The sequence below is a fragment of the Callospermophilus lateralis genome, chromosome 2 (assembly GCF_048772815.1).
Source record: "Callospermophilus lateralis isolate mCalLat2 chromosome 2, mCalLat2.hap1, whole genome shotgun sequence".
NCBI classification, from domain to species: domain Eukaryota; kingdom Metazoa; phylum Chordata; class Mammalia; order Rodentia; family Sciuridae; genus Callospermophilus; species Callospermophilus lateralis.
Genome location: NC_135306.1, coordinates 205,635,689 through 205,654,676, shown reverse-complemented (window position 1 = coordinate 205,654,676; position 18,988 = coordinate 205,635,689). Strand labels below are relative to the sequence as shown.

General features: G+C 50.8%; 2 protein-coding genes across 3 annotated transcripts; one reads left to right on the top strand and one right to left on the bottom strand.

Moving 5' to 3' along the window:
• Nucleotides 1-1,909: 1,909 nt before the first annotated feature.
• Nucleotides 1,910-4,919, top strand: Mrpl11 (mitochondrial ribosomal protein L11). The gene is made up of 5 exons (XM_076844807.1): nt 1,910-2,146; nt 2,451-2,546; nt 3,207-3,300; nt 3,386-3,545; nt 4,649-4,919. Exons 1-5 carry the CDS (start codon nt 2,024-2,026, stop codon nt 4,752-4,754), a joined length of 579 nt encoding a protein of 192 aa, XP_076700922.1. The 5' UTR covers nt 1,910-2,023; the 3' UTR covers nt 4,755-4,919.
• A 7,336-nt stretch (nt 4,920-12,255) lies between these two features.
• On the bottom strand, nt 12,256-16,965 carry Npas4 (neuronal PAS domain protein 4). 2 transcript variants are annotated; one of them, XM_076844805.2, is made up of 8 exons: nt 16,791-16,965; nt 15,900-16,051; nt 15,623-15,725; nt 15,235-15,508; nt 14,947-15,056; nt 14,493-14,628; nt 12,944-14,373; nt 12,256-12,284 (listed from the first exon to the last, which is right to left on the bottom strand). In XM_076844805.2, exons 1-8 carry the CDS (start codon nt 16,963-16,965, stop codon nt 12,256-12,258), a joined length of 2,409 nt encoding a protein of 802 aa, XP_076700920.2. The 2 variants fall into 2 exon arrangements, with proteins under 2 accessions (XP_076700920.2, XP_076700921.2); XM_076844806.2 differs by lacking the exons at nt 14,947-15,056; nt 15,623-15,725; nt 15,900-16,051; nt 16,791-16,965 and having other exon boundaries at nt 15,235-15,418.
• Between the last annotated feature and the right edge of the window lie 2,023 nt (nt 16,966-18,988).

The following is an 18,988-nucleotide window of genomic DNA, read 5'->3' as shown; positions in this document are numbered from 1 at the left end:
AAAGTCCCAGAACCCAAGTCTTCTTTGCCTCTCTCCACTATAGAGAGATGGACTTTATTTTGACAAACTCTCGTGTGGATCTCTGCCTGGTCTCCGTCTCTCTTTCTTGCTTTCCCTTCACGGTCCTCTTCTAAGAGCCTTATCTCAACTAACTGATTTCCTGTGAAGTCCGAACTACTGTAGTGCATTTTCCTAGAATGGAAATTGAGGCACAGGAAGTAAGGTTTTACTGCTAGTAAATCAAAGAGACTACCTTGTTCCAGAGTCCTGAAACTGCCACTAGATAGGGGTGTGCAGAAAAGACAAAGAGACCCCAGATCAGCCCTGACAGATTCTTGACTTAAGGCACAGAAAGGAATTTCAGGACACATCAAAAGAGGCACAAACAAGGAAAACAAGATTCATTTAGGAATGAAAGCAAAGGGAGAAAGTGTGGGCAGTCAAGAGTGAGACACACTTCTGGGGTTGAGGCTCTTCATTTTAAAGGAAGCTGTAAATAGTGGATGTGAGAGTACAGGGGGGCTGATGTCGGCCTGGTGGGCTCCACTCTCCCACTCAGGGAGCACAGAGTGGGTCACAATGGTCTGATTCTTTCAGGATTTCTAGGTTGATAACCACATCATAAGTCTCTAGCAATATTTTCCTATTACTTTATTTAGTCTAAAGAACAGACTAGCATGTTTAAGCTAGCATTTTATGTAGCCATTAATCACTTAGACTTATGATACTCTAAGAGTCAAAGGCTTCTGTGGTCTCCTTTCTACCTATCCTTATTTTTTCTAGCCTACTTCCATATGACTAATGAGGCTGAGCGTTATGAAGCCTTTGATGGACTTCAGAGGCAGGGACAACCACATTTAATTAGTGTAAATCCAACAAGAATTCATAATAAAAAATTTATGTGTCTCACAGTTTATAGCATGGTTTTATGTGGATTCTTTCATTTTATGAGATGAGGCAGTATAGAGTTGTGGTTAACAGCACAAGGTCTGTAATCTGATAACCCCAACGTTAATTTCCCACCCTGGCAGGGAAACAGGCTAAGGTGTGTTTGGAGCCTTTGTGTGTGTGTGTGTGTGTGTGTGTGTGTGTGTGTGTGTGTCTGTCTGTCTCCACCTTCTCATTTGTAAGAGGTGTACCATAAAAGTATTTACTACATGTCGTCGTGAGAGTTAAATGAGATAATAATGCCCTTAAAGCACTTGGCAGTGTGCCTTTCATATAGTAAGTGCTCAGAAAAAAATAAATGATACAAAATACTGTCTTATTTCATTGGTTACAGGTGATGTATCGAATGTTCTGGGCTCATTAAGCTTCACAATAACTTTGGGAAAGTTTTGTCTTTATTTTACAGAGAATAACAGCACATGCCTTGTAGGTCCCAGGCACTGTTCTAATGCACTTTGCAAAGTCAGTCCTCAAAACAATTCTGAGAGGTGCTACACGTTATAGTGACTATTGTACAGGGGAGGAAACAGCACCAGTTACAGCCAGCAAGAGGAGCAACCAGCGGGGTTGCTTCCAGGGTCTGTACTAGTAACCACATGGCCTTAGGAAACACTTGACAGAATAAAAACTACAACTCCCAATAACCCACGGGCTCCAGGTTCATTTCAAACCCTAGGATTATCACTCTGTTCAGCAGATGGTGCGCTAGCGCGTAAGCAAATCGCAGGCCTTGCATAAGGGCTCAAACTACCATACCCACAATGCTGTGCGGGCATCAAGGTCCCGCTCTCCTGCTTGGCTGTCCAAGGCAGTGCCTGTGCGCGCTCCTGGGAAACCGTGTTTATTGAAACTCTTCGTGTTGTTCTCTTTGAAGGCGGAAAGTTAAGCTCCTTCTTTCCCCAACCCTGCCTGTCTTCTTGGTTGGAGAATGGTAGGATTGAAACAAGGCGCCCTTCGTGGCCTCCCTTGCCCTCGCCTAACGTGAGGACCCTTGATCTCTGGCCCAAGATGGCAGCGCCCAAAGCACCGCTCTTGGTGCTACCCTGAGGTGAACTAAGACCGAAAGCCCCGCATCATGTCGAAGCTGAGCCGCGCCACTCGGGCCCTCAAGAAGCCCGAGGCCAGCGGCGTGATCCGGACCATCGTGCGGGCAGGCCAGGCCATGCCCGGGCCCCCGCTCGGCCCCATCCTGGGTCAGGTGCAGCAGCGGCGGCAGCCCGGCGTGGGAAGCGGGAGGGCGCGAGCTAGTACGCGGGCTCTGCCACCGGGAGGCCTCGGCTCGAAGCCCACCTCTCCCCCGGCAGGCGCTGTGCCCTGTCAGGTGGCAGCTCTCCGGCCCCCGCCTCCTCCGCCTGGCGCCGCGGGCCGTGGGGGACCAGGTGGGCAGTGCAAATGAGCCGTCCCGCCCCGACTGGACCCGCGGGCCGGACCTGGGAGGAGGGAAGGTGGGCGCCCGCGGTAGGGAGGGCGAGGTGACCCTGACTGTCGCGCTTCCCACGCAGCGGGGCGTTTCTATCAACCAGTTCTGCAAGGAGTTCAACGAGAGGACGAAGGACATCATAGAAGGCATTCCCCTGCCCACGAAGATTTTTGTGAAGGTGCATAGAGCGGACTCGTCCCTGGTTTCCTTCTCATCACCGCCGCCTCCCCCCTGCCCCCCAAGTTCTTCGTCACCACGGCCTGGTCACCCGGGTTGCCGCTGTGGCCCTGGCTTGGCGCGGGCTGCAGTGTCACTGGGCTGCAGTGTCCCCGCTCACACAGTGAAGACTGCACCATACATATCTTTTTTCTTCTTTTCTCTGGTACCAGGGATTGAACCCATGGCCTCAGGCGAGCTAGGCAAGCAAGTACCACTGAGCGACACCCCCCAGTCCCTTGGTCTTTTTAATTTTGAGACAGAGTTCCCCCAAGTTGTAGAGGCCGGCCCTGAACTTGCAATCTTCCTACCTCAACCTCTCTGTTCTAGTTGGGATTACAGGGGTGCCCCACCAAGCCCAGCTTAGACCATCTTTTTTCAGAACCTGCCTGGTCCTGCCATTTTGCAGTCTTTCCCCTTGTCCCTCCATCTCTGGGGCTTCCAGAGCAGAGGTTGGGCTTGAAATAGAGTCGACAGGGATGTTTCTTGCAGATTTATTTTGCCCTATAGCTTTGTGGTCTGGTAGAGAGACACCGAGAGGAGGGAGGAATAGGACATTAAAAGTTCCCTGGGCCTGAGCACACAAAAAAGACATTATCATGTTTCGTTTTTTTCTGTTAAGCCTGACAGGACATTTGAAATCAAGATTGGACAACCCACCGTTTCCTACTTCTTGAAGGCAGCTGCTGGGATTGAGAAGGGGGCCCGGCAGACTGGTGAGGGCCAGAGTGGGCACCTGAGATACTGGGGGCTCTAGAGAAGAAAGCAGTAACACCTGAAGAGCTTGTTCCTTCCTCCCAGGGAAAGAGGTGGCAGGCTTGGTGTCTTTGAAGCACATATATGAGATTGCCCGGGTCAAAGCCCAGGATGATGCCTTCGCCCTACAGGATGTACACCTGTCCTCTGTCGTCCGCTCCATCGTTGGCTCTGCCCGATCCCTGGGCATCCGCGTGGTGAAGGAGTGAGTGTCCTGGGAGGTGTGATGTGAAGAGAGGAAACAGAAAGCTCTTGATTTGGGGTCCAAGCTAAGAGGGTCCATTGTAGTGAGTCAGCTTTTGACTTCAAGGACCTTAGGTTCTTGGTTCTGGGTTGAGTCCTCATGCATCATTTGGAACACGCTTTGTGTATTAGATATAGTTCTTGACATTAATGGAGAGTTGTGCTTGGCCCACCCTCAGGAGCTCAGAGTCCTGAGGCAGAACCATAATAGGGCATTAGGCTGCTAGATGGTCACTGCTGGTAAAGGAACAATGGATGCCCAGAGAGCAGAGAGGAGGGCTCCTGTGTTGCCTGGTGTGTCAGTGAGGACTTTTGTGGGGAGGTGACATCTGAGCAGAGTCCAGGAAAAAGAGGGCAAGCACTGGGGGCATATGATCCAAGAACTGGAAAGATCTCTATGAAAGGTAGAAGGTAAGAGAGTGAAGCAGAGTTCATTGCCTTGTGGAAATGTAGTCTTAGCAGCAGTTGGGACATGGTCAGAGGGAGGGACCAGTCTTTGTTGTCCCACATTCAGACTTGATTCTGAGGCTAACAGGGGTCCTCTTAGGGGTCTTCTGGTGATCTTAGGACTTACTTTCTGGAGGTAGGCATTGGGTGGCAGGTGTCTGGCCCAGACCACAGCAGGGACAAGAGCAGCCTCAGCTCTGGGCAGTCCACCAAGGCCGACACTTTTCTCCCAGGAGTGGGATTAATCCTGGAACAGAGATAGACTCAGCTTATTTCAAAACTTTACTTTTATGGGGAGCAGAGAAGAATAGATTGGGTTCCTGCCCTCAGAAGGACACGTTTGGGCACACAGAGAAAGGGCCAGCTAATCTGGGCTAGTGCATAGCCAAGGCCTCACAGGATGAAGAGGGCTTTAAGAAGGAGATAAAAGGATGAGGGTACAGGAGTATGGGTGGCATTCCTGGCAGAGGAAGCAGATGAGCAGTAGTGTGGAGGCTGGGAAGTCCAGGAGAGAAAAGGGGCCAGGCCCAGCTGGGCTCTGAAATGGTGATGGGGACCCTTGTGAGCTCCCACCTATGACTGGCCACTTATCAACCATCTGTCTTTCTTCACCTGCAGCCTTAGTGCGGAAGAACTGGCAGCCTTCCAGAAGGAGCGAGCTGAATTTCTGGCTGCTCAGAAAGAGGCAGATTTGGCAGCCCAGGCAGAAGCTGCCAAGAAGTGACCCCTGCCCTCTGCACTTGAGGAGTCTGAAGGAAGCAGCTGAAAGGGAGCCAGAGCGAAGGGAGGTCACACCAACATTTGTGTTTTCCTGACTTCAAATGATGTGTGTTTTTACATATATGGCCATATCAAGGGATCAATCCCTAATAAACATCCTTTGTTGGCACACACTGTCAGTTTCTGCCTTGGGACCCTAGAGAAGGAGACAAGCACTTTTTATTTAATTATTTGTTAGTAGTGCTGAGGATGGAACCCAGAGTCTTATCCATGCTAAGCATGTTCTCTATCACTGAGCTGTACCCTCATCCCTGAGTAATCAACATGGACTAATGCTAGCTGCCCTGTGAGGTAGATAGGGATCTTCATGCAGCCCCTCGGATGTTTATACTGGGGTTCAGCCAAGCAAAGTAACCTGCCCAGTGTCTTAGTCTTTTTTATGTTGTTAGAACAAAATATGTGAGTCTGAGTACTTTATAAAGAAGAGAGGTTTATTTGGCTCATGATTTTAGTGGCTGTAAAGTCCAAACAACATGGCATTGGGGTCTAGTGAGGGCCCCCTTGGATGCGACACAACATGGCCAAGTAGGAAGGGAAACATATGCAGAAGGGACTGAGCACATGGGCTGGCCTCACTTTATGACAACCCCTTCTCTCCTAGAGATCAGCATTGATGTATTCATGAGAGTGGAGCCCTATCACCTACTCACCTTTGGATAAGCTCCACCTCTTAATGCTTCTACCACTTAATCCTGCCACAGTTAATCACTCCTCCAGCTTACGAACCTTTGGGCAATAAACCATGGCAGTCAGGTTCTGAGGTGGTGCTAGAGGCAGGAGCCAAAGCCAGGCCTTCTGATTAGAAATCCTGAGTTCATGGGGCTGGGGATGTGCTCAATCGGTAGCATGCTCACCTGGCATGCCTGGGGCACTGGGTTCAATCCTCAGGACCACTAAGTAAGTCAATCTTGTCTTCGTTCCCTCCCCAGAGGGGAGAGGATGGGTATGGTAGTTGAGGTTCGTGGATGCTAGGACTCGAGAGTATTGCTTATTTTCGATTAGACATCTCATCTCTCAGGGAATGCTACCTCAACAGAAATAACCCTGTGGGAGATTTCAGATCACAGCCTCAGGCAGGGTTACTACATACAGCGCCCCAGTTCCTGAGGCTACTCGCAACCCCTGTTTAGCTGAATTTTGTCTATTTTTTGCAATGCTGAGTAGGAAACCCAGCATGTAAAGCCAGTGTGCTACCACTGAGCTACACCCAGCCCTCTTCCAAGCTTCTGAACTTGGTTAACATGAACTAGTGCAGGTTCCCACTGTAGACCTGCAAAAGAATCAAAGCTTCAGTAGGTACTTACCCCAGAAATCCTCGGGAAGCCCTTGGCCCCATTTTCCCTGTTATTCAGAATGTCAAGAATTCTTGTCCTAAGAGGAATGGAGGGAGAAATTTGCGCTTACTGGGCATCTGCATGTGCTGGACACATTTTACACTGAGAAAACTGGTACATATAGAAAAACACCTTTAAGAAAATTAAAATCTGTAATCCCACCATCCAGATACTACTACTGCCAATAACTTGATGTCATGTTTTCTAGCCTTTTTCTCTGCATTTTTGTTTATATGTAAGGTTTTTTAAAAAACAGATTGGAGGACTGGAGTTGTGGCTCAGCCTGCAGAGTGCTCACCTAGCACATGTGAGGTCCTGGGTTCGATCCTTGGCACCACATAAAAATAAATAAAGTGAAGGTATTGTGTCCTGCGAGGGCTGTCTCATCCAGCGAGGAGGTCCACGGAACAGGCTAGAGGAGAGTGTGACTGTGGAGTCACACTAATCAAGACCTCCAGAGACCAAGCAGGAAGCAGGTCTGATTTTATTGCGCAGTTACCACGTATATTTACTCAGGCAGTAGCTAAGCAGATTACAGGCAGCCACTAATGCAATGTCTGCTAACTGCCCTTGCAGCGACCAATGGAGGAGTGGGCCATGGAGCAAGCACAGGGACTGCAACCCATGGCCCCACACCCAGGGCTGTGCCTAAGGGGTAAGCGGTCTGCCGCTCATGCACTAAGCAGGAGGGGAGTGGCCTGCCACTCAGACGCCCTTAACATATGCCATGTATACAGTACTCCATGCACTTGTCCCCACTGTGTCCAATACAACTAAAAAATATTTAAAACAGATTGGAAGCTAGGGTCATAGCTCAGTGGTAGAGTGCTTGCCTAGCATACTTGAGGCCCTGGGTTCCATCCAAAGCACTACAAAAAGCAACCAAAAAAGGGGCCCATAGTCACAGTCAGCTGTAGTCAACTTTTTTTTTGTACCAGAGATTGAACCCAGGGCACTTAACCACTAGCCACATCCCCAGCCTATTTTATTTTTTGAGACAGGGTCTCACTAAGTTGCTGAGGCTGGCTTTGAATTTGCGATCCTCCTGCCTCAGCCTGCCAAGCTGCTGAGATTACAGGCATGTACCACTGTGCCCATCTTATAGTCTACTTTTTAAAAAAAATATTTTTAAGTTGTAGATGGATACAATACCTTTATTTATCTTTATGTGGTGCTGAGGATCGAACCCAGGGCCTCACACATGTTAGATGAGCACTCTACTGCTGAGCCACAACCCCAGCCCTGTAATCTGCTTTTAACTTAGCAATTATTTAGAACATGTCTCAGTACTGATTATCTTTCTCAAACTTTGTCACTGGGAATTGAACTGAAAGGTACTCTACTAATGAGCTACATCCCCAGGTTTTATTTATATATATATATATATATATATATATATATATATATATATATATATAATCTATTTAGTTGTAGATGGACACAGTATCTTTTTAAAATTTACTTATTTTTGTGTGGTGTTGAAAATCAAATCCCTGCCTCACATGTGCTAGGCAAGCACTCTACCACTGAGCTACAACCCTAACACCTCCCCCCTACCCAGTTGTTTTTTTTTTTTTTTTTTGAGACAGTGTCTTGCTGTTTCCTAGGCTGGACTTGAATTTGTGATCCTCTTGTCTCAGACTCCCACATTGCTGGGATTATAGGAGTGAGCCACCAGGACCAGCCTTCTTTTTTTTTTTTCCTATGTTGCCCAGATTGGCCTTGAACACTTGGGTGTAAGTAACCCTCCCTCCAGTTTCAGCCTTCTGAGTGTGAGGACTATAGGCACGCTCCGCCATGCTCTGTCACCGAAACAATTTCAGTGAAGGCTTGTATCCTGTTTTCTTCTTTTTTTTTTTTTTAAAAAAAATATTTTTTAGGTGTAGATGGACACAACACAATGCCTTTATTTTTATGTGGTGCTGAGGATCGAACCCGGGCCCCACCAGTGCTAGGTGAGCGCTCCACCGCTGAGCCACAATCCCAGTCCCATTGTACCCTGTCTTCTTGGTGACCATAATTTATTTAAGTCTTCAACTGTTGGGTATTTTATTGATTGCATTTTCAAAAAATTACAAACTACTTATAATGAATATTTGTTTATTTGATTATTAGTACTGGGAATTGAACCCAGGGGTGCTTAACCACCGAGCCACATTCCCCAGCCCTTTTTAAATTTTATTTAGACAGGGTTTCACTAAGTTGCTTAGGGTCTCGTTAAGTTGCTGAGACTGGCTTTGAATTCATGATCCTCCTGCCTCAGCCTCCAGAGCGCTGCGATTACAGGCATGTACCACTATGCCCTGCTGTAATGAATGTTGTTTGTGTAACAGTTTTTGAGCTTGCATGTTCAGAGCCAACTATGAGGACATAGTTGTCAATATGATGGACACAGGTCTTGCCTTCAGAGGTGGAAGTTTAACAACAATTATTCACATACATACAAAAGTAATAGTTAACAACCGTGGAAATTGCAACAAAGGAGCAGGAGGTTTGGCGGAACTCCTGAACATGGAGCGACAGTTCTCCTCTCCTCTGATCACTTCTCCTGCTCGCTGTGATCCAGGCAGTGACTTCCTTTCTATTCTTTAAACAGGTCAAATCCACTCTTGTTTAATGCCCTTCCTCCCACTTTCCTTTGACTTGGCACCTTCTTCCTCTTTCTTGTCTTACGGGTCTCGGTTCTACGTCACCTCACACTCATTTGAACTGGTTATTCTACCACGGAACTCGGCTCGGGTTCTTTCCTTACCCACAGGCTGCACTCTCCTTTTAGACATTTTACTTTTCGCTGTGTTTTCCCACAACCTGGGTATGAGCTCTAGGACTGTGTCTGTCTTAGGTTTCCCGGCTCCTGGCACACACGGGTGTCGCATGAGAAAATGAGAGGGCAGAGCTATTACTTGAGCTCAGTCTTCATGACCCCAAACTTGAGCCTTCTCTTATTCATTCTGCTCCCAGGACAGCAGTTACCCGCCAGGGTCAGATATGGTTTCTTTAGCCTCTCTAGGAGTGCCATTGGGCAAGTCCTTTCCAGGCCCTCAGCCTCAGTTTACCCATCTGTTCTAAAACGGAATTGATGCTCTGACACTGGGACCAGTCAACAAGGAACAGCAGCAGGTGCTTCTTCCAGCAGGTGGCGCCATTGGTTCTCCTCATCTTTTTCCTGCTCGGCCCAGGTGGGCTGGATCTCTTGATGTGAACGTGAAGTCTTCTCCTCAGAACAGATTCTCTACCATCACCAAATGCCAGGGTGATGTTTCTTTTTTTCACACACAAAAAATTTTCATTTCTTAATATTTTATTTCAAAAACGTTTTGTTTGAGAATAGATTTAGACTTACAGAGAAGTTGTGACAATAGCAGAGTTCTCCCCCACACTCCACACCCAGATTCCCCTATTATTAACATCTGATATATGGTACATTTGTCACAGTGATGAGCCAATACTGACACATTTTTAGTAACAAGAATTCCAGACTTGGGGCTGGGGTTCTAGCTCAGTAGTGGAACACTTGCCTAGCAAGTGTGAGGCACTGGGTTCGATCCTCAGTACCACATAAAAAGTAAATAAATAAAACAAAGGTATTGTGTCCATCTACAACTTAAAAAAAATTCCAGACTTATTCAGATTTCCTTGCTAACTCAACTACTTTCTCTCCCTCAGTATACCATGTTACATTCCCTCATTATGTTTTCTTAGGTTCCTCTAGGCTTTGGTAACTCCTCCAACTTTCCTTGTTTTTAATGACCAGGTCAGTTTTCAGATGTAACACCAGTGTGTCTTGGATCATGGTCACTTAAGATTCCAAGCTAAAAGTTATAGCTCTTTGTTCTCTGGGAACTTAAAAACAATATTTCTCTAGCAGAAATTGGCACTTTCAACTCAAACCCTTGGACAGATCTTCAGAAATTGTCTTCTCAGAATACTTTCCTGTGTACCTGCTATGGGCTGGCCCTGTGCTTGGTACTAGGGATAGAGCAGAGTTAAGAGAGGATCCTCTCTGGGCTGACAATACAGTTATTTTGTCCAAGGTGGAGAACAGATGTACAAGGAAGGTAGAGGGCAAGACTCCACCCTCCTGTTATACCCAAGGACCCATCCAAGGAGGGAAAGGGGTGACAGGTCCCTAGGACCTAAGGGATCCTCTGGAGAACCTGGCCCCAGAGCCAGAGGTTTTGGAATGAGAGGAAGGTTAGGGGATTTCTCATGGATGTCTTCCCAGCTCCTGAAATCCTGCCCCTGTGTGGAGCTTAGAGTCATATTTCTTTCCTTGAGAAAGAGGCTTCTGTAGGCCTTCAGGTTGCCATTGTCTTCTGGTTTAATTCAACAACTAAGTTTTTCCTGTGCTTATCTGTTTCAAGAGAGAGCCCATCCAGTCCTAAGAGTATCTTTGGGAGACAAGAATCTTTCATCACCTCACTTCACCTGTGAAGAAACTGGGGTTTGGGACCCACTTAGCAAATAATGGGTGTAGCTGAGATTTGAATCCAGGTCTTTCTTGTCTCCTAATTTTAATTTGATCCTCATCAGCTATACCCTGTGGCTTTTGAGCCTTCAAGCTTAGAGGAAAACAGCATGTTTGAAACTTCCTTCTCTTGATCCATTGAGTTCTACTCCCCTCTGCTTACAGACCTAGAAGGGACAAAAGGAAGGGGTTTCTTATCCTTCACTTGGAGGAGAGGCCCCTGCTGCAGCCCAAGCCAGCCCTTCTTGGGAAACCGGGGATGGGATAATTTGAGACAGTGGTTCTCTGGCTTTGGAAGCAGAGAAAATAAACCCAGGGCTGGGATGAGGGTGATGTGGGTATGTTCCCCACCTTCACCTCTCAGCAACTGTGGGGGCAAATTGCCTTTAGCCTATGAGTCTCAGTTTCTTTTCAGTGAAAAGAAGACCTATTGCTGTGACTGAGGGATGTAAAGGTGTTTGTCAGACAAAAGCCCTATGAAAGGATAACAGAGGTGGTTGTCGTTTCTAGTGTCTCACAAGGATGTCACTTTGCACACAAGCCCAGGTGAAGAAAGAACTCGTGTTCAAAATTGTCAAACCACGTTTAGGACCAAGGCCAGGCTGAATCCCCAGGTTATCCCAGGCCCTTTGTTGGCTCCCTGTCTGTGAACACTAGGCTTGGAGCAGGTAGGAGAACCCAATATCCTCTAGGATGGGACACCAAGCACCTCAAGGGCAGGGAATAGCATGTGCTTCATCCAATGCTCCAGCTCCTGGCACTGCAGGTGCCACAGTATACATGCAGATTAGAGAGCCATGGGGTATGCGCGCATGGAGAAATGCAGGGCCCAAGCAGGTCCAGAGTTTATATCCTGACCCCAGGTTTCCCCAGCCCCCCACTTTCTCACTCCCCATCCTTCCTTTTTCACAGCAGTCATGACACTGGAATTACCAAAAAGGCAAACTGGACTTTATTATAAAGTTGGCTACAAAGTCACCACAGCACCACGAGTTGGCCGTCTGGGCAGGCCCAGGCGGTCTGGCGGCCGGGTGATCCCGCACCAGGTACACGCGTTCGTGCAAGCACACGTGTGTTGGCAGGTCTGCCTTCCTCCATCGGAAAGGAACGTAGCGTCTCTTCGCACCCCCCACCCCAGGCGCGGGGCGCAAAAGTCACAGGAAGGGCCGCCAGGGCGGCGGAGTCCATCGGAATTGAAATCCCGTTACTGGTGTGTAGAGAATTCTACGTGGGTGTCAAGAGCCCCTCAGGGCACAGGCTGGCCCAGGTGGGTCCTGCCTTTCCCCCACGAAGGCCCAGGGGTGGCTTGGCCCCTAGGAGTGGAGAACTGGCCCAGGCCCATGGGGCAGCGCGGGGGGAAGTGAGACTCCCCCATTCTCCGCTTGAAATCGCATTCAAGGAAACTCACTACGAGTGAATACAGATTGAAATGGAAACTGGGATCGCTCGAAGTCTCTTGAGTTTAAAAAGAAGCTCCCCTCCCTTGCCCTCCCACCACCCCCCCAAATCTCTCAGGGCCTGGGAAATCAGATATATCCCCCTCTGGCCCCCAGAATCCCCCCAACAGTCCCGGGGGGGTGGAGAGCGGCTCCACGTCTTGATGACAATATGCCATACTTGACGACGTTAAGTCACAGACTTATTCAAAACGTTGGTTCCCCTCCACTTCCATCTGTAGAGAGAGGGAGGGAGGGAGGGAGAGAGTCAGTCAGGCCTATTAGAAAAGAGCATCCTAGGGTTGAGGGTGTGGCACAGTGTTGGTATATAGGATGGGTGTCAAATATGTTGGCTCAATGACCCAATCATCTAAGCTCAGCAGACAAGAGGAAATTTGTCCAGATGGCGTGAAACTATGGTTGTAGTTTTGGAAATAATGGGGCCATAGCAGAGAACTAACAGTGATGGAGCCTGGGGCTCAGCCTCATCCTCTTTCTTTCCTCAATTTCTACAAACTGTTGTTCAGCATCCCCTTCAGGGGATAGAACTCAATCAACAGAACTCGAATCAATTTTCAGCCATGTTTATGTGGCTTAAGGACAGTTTCTTTACTCTGGGACATTGATTGTCTTCACTTATAAAATGGGGTGGCTTCTCTGAGTTAGGAAGCATACACCTTCCCAAAGGATTCTACAGCCATCAATCCCCAGCCCCTGCCTGCCACATCACTTGATCAAAAACTTACATATTAATATTTTAATGTTTTTTTCTTACTCTCACTGCTACCTTTAGCAAAATTAAAATATAGAGAGGGGAACAGATTCCCGCCCAAGCCTACCCTGAATCTCATTGGAAGGACAGGGACATATTCTTGATATTTTGGGCTGTACTCACCTTCATGGAAGCTGTCTTGAGCTTGGCTCTGGAGTTGATGCAACTCATCAGTAAACCCATCGTAGGGGAATGCTGAGACACCTGTCTCAAAGGCGGTTTCATAGGTGGCCAGGTCCTCCAGGAAGCTGTGGTCTTCTGGGGACAGGTTGTTGCAAGGCGATGGGGCCCCTCCTGGGCCCTCTGCCTCAGGATCCCCTGAATCCCAATCCCCATTGGGGTCTGGAGTAGAGAGATCCATGAAGATGTCTTCCACGGGCGTCTCTTCCAGGAATATGTTATCAGGGTCAGCCAGAAAGTCCAGCTCCTGGCATTTCCAGGGTTTCAGGTCCAGGCTGAGCACAGGGGGGCCAGCCCCCGACAGGGACAGGTTGGAGTCCAGGGGCTCCAGTCCTCCAAGTGGCTCCAGTCCCCCAGTGCCAGCCTCAGCTGAGAAGGGCCTGTCCATGCCCTGAGCCAACTGGCTGATCTGCTGGATGAGACGGTCAATCTCATTTTGCTCCTTCTCAGAGTAGTGGAAGAAACTCTGCTTGACTGGAGAGGCCTCTGGTGTGAGCAGGCCTTCAGGCACCAGGGGGACGTCCACAGACAGGGGGCCCCGGAGCTGAGCCAGGGCCAGGAGTGTGCAGTCCCCATTACCAGGGCTGCTAGGACTTGGGGGCAACTTCTCATAGAGAAAACTGCATCCCTCCTGGGCGAAGTAAGTCTTGGTGGGATTGGGACTCAGCTGCTCTGGGAAAGTTTGGCTGGGGCTGTTCAGGGGTGCTTGGAATGCTGTGCTGGGAGGAGTCAGCTGCTCATGGGAAGGGCTACTCAGAGGCTCTGGGAAGGTGGCAGTGCTGGGAAGCAGCTGGTCTGGGAAGGTAGAGGTGCAGGGAGTCAGTTGGTCTTCATAGCTTCTGGCTGAAGTTTCGGTCAACTGGCCTGGGAGTGGGCTGGTTAGTGGATCTGGGAAGGTTGCGCTGCTGGGCGTCAACTGATCCGAGAAGGTTGCAGTGCTTGGAGTCAGCTGTTCTTGGAGTGAGCTGGATGGGGCAGGCAGATGGGTCTGGAAGGGCTCATGGAGGCTGAAGAGGAAGGCACAGCCTCCTGGCTGGTGGGGTGTGTAGGGTGGGGTACACACAAGATCTTTGCTCAGTTCTGCATGGAGAGAAGGCTCAGGCCCAGAAGGGAATGGCAGGTAACTGAAATCCAGCTCTTTAGGTGGTCGGGGAAGCTCTTCCGATGCTGAGACAATACCTAGTCCAGGAGTGTTTGGGAAACCAGTGCTTCTGGGAGCCCCCAGGGGTGGGGTAAAGAGTGGGTTAGAACACTGTTCCTGGGAGAGGATGTTCTCAGGAAATGAGGGCAGCATAGCCGGGGTGCCCAAGACATAAGCTGCCTGGGTATCTTCAGAGTTCAGCTGCTGGCGGAGGCTCCAGGCTTCCGTGTCACTGGAGAAGAGAAGAGGCAGCCATAAGGGTTTGGTGTCCATTCCCAGAGCCGTTCTCTGATTTGCATCTCTTCCATACAGACCTTGGCTGCCCCCCAGGGCCCTGTCTTTGCAGCTCACCTGATTGGGTAGTTATTGGCAGTAATAGGGCCTTCTGGACCTTCTGAGTATAACAGGCAGTAAATCCACGCCCAGCCTCCAGACTTGGCCTGTAGTCTCACAACCATCTCTGCCTGAATATCTCCACTCTCAGCCACTGGGGAGAAAGAAGAGATGCAGGGTTAGGATACCCACCAGGTGACACCACCTAAACTCCCACCTTGCTCATTTCTCCACTGAATTGAGGGAGCCCAACAACTTCTTTTCTGACTACCCTAACCTGCACCTCTCACTCCCCACCTTGACCTTGACACTCGAGTTCCCCAGCTTGGTTCTATTCTCGCCTTGACCCTTCACCCTGAGGTTTACTCTGGTACCTCCCCAACATCAGCCTTGACCATAGTCCATTATTGGTCTGGTCTCCTATGCCCTTTCCCAGCTCCCTGTCTTGTCCCCAGCCTCTCTGGACACTCACATAGGCGGTAGTGTTGAGCAGAAGCATGGGCCAGGTCCTCAGGGTGCAGCAGTCCATACCATGATTTACAGAGCAGTTCACTGCGCTCAAAGCCCAGGTAGATTAGGACACTGGGAAAGTGGAAAGGGTGAATTCAACTTTGTTTTCCTTGCTTGGAACACATGCATCTCACTCCCTCCCAGGTTCTCTGCCCACTAAATCCCATCTTCCCTGCCCCTGACTCCAGAATCTAGGGTCCCATCATCTCTGGCCTGCCTTCCTCCTGAGGTTTGAGAACTCTGGGCTTACCTCTCAGATATGTCCAGTAGGGTGAGGTCTTTAGCATGCCGGCTCTGGAACATGGCCAGGAAGAGTGAGGCAGGGCCAGGGCCAGGGCCAGGGCCAGGGCCAGGGCGGGGTCTTGGCTCCAGTGGGGCACAGAAGGCAGTGAACACAGGATTTCCTGCCCAGTAGGCCCCAGGTGGGTGAGCATGGAATCGGCCTCGAATAAGCACCAGTTTGTTGCCTGCGCTCTGGCGCCGAAGAGATTTGGAGGTGTTGAAGTGGCAACGGAAGAGACGATCTAGATGGGTAAGGAAAAAAAATATTAAGAGTGTGGGTGGCTGAGAAAGATGGTCAATGGGGTGGAACAGGGGAGCAGAGGGAGACTGGACTGAAGGAAGAAGGCAGTTCTTACCAGTGTCCAGAGCAGAGGGCAGGGTGAGTTGCTGACGCACAGTGAGGTGGTCAGCTGGGTCAATGATGTCGTAGATACTGTCACCCTGGGCAACCAAGTCCACCTGAAGGAAAGAAAGATGATCATTAGTGAAGACAGCAAGAGACAATCTTTGGCCCATAGCATCTTCCAGTGCAGGATCCCTCCCTCTCCGATAACTCTCAGCTTCTTAGGAGTAGAAAGCTCATTGTACATTATTCACACCCCAGTCTGAGCTGAAGACACTCTCAGTACTCACCATCGAGTGTCCCAGATGCTCGCTCACACTCTCAGACAGGTATAGCAACTTCCCCTCAGCTGTAAAAACAAGCAGAAATCCAGGCAGTGCTGCTACGATGTCTTCAAGCTCTTGAGCTGAGAGAAGCCCTGTGGGGCCAGCCAGAGGAGTGCCTGTGGGATGAGAAGACATGGTGAGTCAAGATAAGACTGGCACACAAAGCAGAAGTGAGGAAGGCTCGTGAGTTTCAGAGAAGCCAGAGGAATTTCTCATAGACCTGCCTCTGCAAACACCTGTTGACCCGCTGTCCGCAGCTTTTGGCCAGCGGACCTGTTGCTGGAACTCCCCAGCCAGCGAGCCCTCACGCTTCTGAGCGGCCCCGGAGCCTCAGCGGCCCTGGATGTCAGCACCGTGGACAGAGCTCCCAAGTGGACTTGGGTTCAGCACCGCAGACAGCGCCTCACATGCAATCGTTGCGGTCAGCACCCCGGACAGCTCCCCAGAGCCATCAGTAGAGCCCTTCAGGGTGGCAAACTGCAGCTGCCCTTCCTCTAGGCTTTGGTGGCTCCGTCCCTGCAACTTCCCAGGCTTCCCTCACCGGATTCCCGGGGTGCTCTGAGCTGGTGGGGAGTACAGCCATTCTGTCCTGTCTCTTCTCCTTCCCTAAATTTGGTTCTAGGAATACCATTCAGGCTTTCTAACCCTCATCCCAAACTAAAGTGAGGTCTGGACGACAGAGCTCAGGAAGAAAAGTAGGAAGTCCCGAGTCCTCCAAGTCCCCCCGAGTCCCTTCTCTCCTTAGCTCGCCAACATGCTGCCTTGGACATGCAGCAGTCCCAGTGAGTTCCCTCAGATCCACTGTCCCCGGTACCCGCCAGTTTGGGTCTCCGTAGCTAGCCCCAGATTGCTCACCTCCAGCGAAGAAGACACCCTTGCGAGTGTAGATGCAGGCAAGACTCATAATGTGCAGGTAGGACAGCCGGACCTTGTCCGCTTCGGCCAGCGGTAGCAGCTCCTTGAGATTCCGGATCTCGGCGTTGATCTGGTCGCGGCGCGCCTTGGAGGCGCCCTTGGTGGAGCGGTACATGACTGCCGGCTGTGGAGCTCCAGCTCCGGCGCTCCGAACACCTGCGTTCCTGTCCCGACGCACCGGCGGCTTCCTCCTGCTTGCTTCCCAGTCTCTCGCTCCGGCTCTCGCTCTCTCTCTCCTCTCCTGGGCTCCGCTCGGCTGCGCTGCCCCCCTCGCCTGCCTGGTTCCGCCTTATATAGCTCCTGCCAGGCGTGGGGGGCTCGTTTTAGAGGCGGGGGGGGGGGAAAGCGGGAGGCTGGGCTAAGCAAGCTGCAGCGGGAGCCGCTAACTGGGGAGGGGGGGCGCTCCTCCTCCCTCCCCGGCTTCCAACGTCATCCCATGACGTTGAACAAGAGCGGGAGGGGGGCCGGGAGAAGGGGGAGAAGACAGGCTGCGGAGGGGGCCGCGGCTGGCGGGAGCTGAGTAGAGCCTGGCGCTGCCTTAGAAAAGCCTGAAACGGGGGTGTGGGGACTCAGGTTTCCCAGTGTGTTGGGGGAAGGGACAGGGCACAAGTCAGGGCGGTCTGAAGACCCCTGCAAGAGAGCGTAGAGGGCAAGAAGGGGCTGATACTGACAGCGAGTTTTAAGGAGATAAGGGAATGGGGAGGAACGGGGTCATTGACAAATCCCCCTCATCATTTGCCAGGCAAAGGTCAAGGTCATATAAGTGGGAGGGCACGGACTTTCCCTGGCCTTTGGGGGATAGGTCACACCTGGGATTCCTTCCTGGGGTCTATTCAGTCTGGGATTTCCTTGTCCATTTTCAAAGAACTAATATACTAATATTCCCTTCCCCTTCCCAAGCCTCCGCCTTGGCGATTTATCAGGGGTAGTTACAGGGGGGTCTAAGTCCCTAGGATGGGATGGAAAGGTGGGGGTCCTGTGGGAAAGGCGCCAGTGGAGTCCGGTCTTAGGAATACCAACGAGACTAGGAATACCAACGCTGTAGTCTGCAATGAATCTTCGTTTCTCTGTCGATCAATTAACCTTAGTCGCTGATGGGGGGAAACTGAGGCAGGGACCCAGGGCACAGTGCGGTCTTCACCCAGGGGCCTCCCCAACCCCCCGCCGCATTGCCGGCCCCCAAAGCTAGCGGTTACCCCGCCCTCGGGGAGCCTCGATCGCTCCCGCGGGCCGGGGGGCGGGGGCGGGGCCGGGGGAATCCCAGCTCCATATTAGGACAGGAATCCTCTGCCGCAGCCGCCGCAGCGGGCGGGGCCTGGCGGCCTCCGCGCAGCTCCGCGAGCTCCCCCCGCTGCTCCGGCAGGGAAGAGGGGGAGGCTGCGGGGAAGTGAGGGGGCCGCACTGGGTCCTCCGCGACTGCGGCACCTACCAGGGACCCTTAAACTCGGCCGGGCTCTCCTCCACGCCTCCCTGCAACCCTCTCCCCAGCTTCAGCTCTAAGATTCCTCGCTGTCTCTCCATCTTCAACTCTCCACCCTCCAACCCTCAGTCTTTAAAATCTTATTGCATGCTAGGTAGCCTGTCCTAGGTTTATGCGCCCCCTAGCCCCCTAAGGTTCCCCTTCTGTTCCATCACGTCTGTCTTTTTTTCGTTGTCAGGTCGTGTCCATATCGTGTGGCCTTTCTTTCCCTACTATCTTCTTTCTCCATTCACCACACATGACTGCTGTCCACAGGGGAAATAGGTTGCCTCTTACCCCAGGATCCCATAATGGGAACAGGGAGTGGTCTAGAAGACATTTTTATCTGAAACGTTATTTGGGGGAGAAGGGGGTATATGGAATACTGGAAATGAAACCACATAAAAATTGAGGGAGAGGGGTTGGCCTGATTGTAGAGAGTCACACAGGAAGGGTGAATATGAACTTTGACACCAAGAAGAAATGTTTGGGGTCAAGAAACTCCCAGTCCTCATCGAAATGGGTGGTAGCAAGACAGGCAGCGTGGGAGGAAGAAGAGGCAACTGAGGATAAGGATGTCATAGAAGAGGGGTCTGTGGCTGTGGAGACCCTGTCCTGATGGTCTTGTGCTATTTTGGCAGAGATTGGGCCATCACACAAACCACCCTAGGATCAGTGG

Bases quoted from the DNA above. Each gene is read 5' to 3' on its own strand.
- Npas4 (XM_076844805.2), bottom strand. From the start codon at position 16,965: ATGTACCGCTCCACCAAGGGCGCCTCCAAGGCGCGCCGCGACCAGATC. The intron at 15,726-15,899 runs GTGAGTACTGAG...TCTTTCCTTCAG, and splicing joins AGCATCTGGGACACTCGATG to GTGGACTTGGTTGCCCAGGG. The intron at 15,509-15,622 runs GTAAGAACTGCC...TTACCCATCTAG, and splicing joins GCCCTCTGCTCTGGACACTG to ATCGTCTCTTCCGTTGCCAC.
- Mrpl11 (XM_076844807.1), top strand. From the start codon at position 2,024: ATGTCGAAGCTGAGCCGCGCCACTCGGGCCCTCAAGAAGCCCGAGGCC. The intron at 2,547-3,206 runs GTGCATAGAGCG...TTTTCTGTTAAG, and splicing joins CCACGAAGATTTTTGTGAAG to CCTGACAGGACATTTGAAAT. The intron at 3,301-3,385 runs GTGAGGGCCAGA...CCTTCCTCCCAG, and splicing joins GAAGGGGGCCCGGCAGACTG to GGAAAGAGGTGGCAGGCTTG.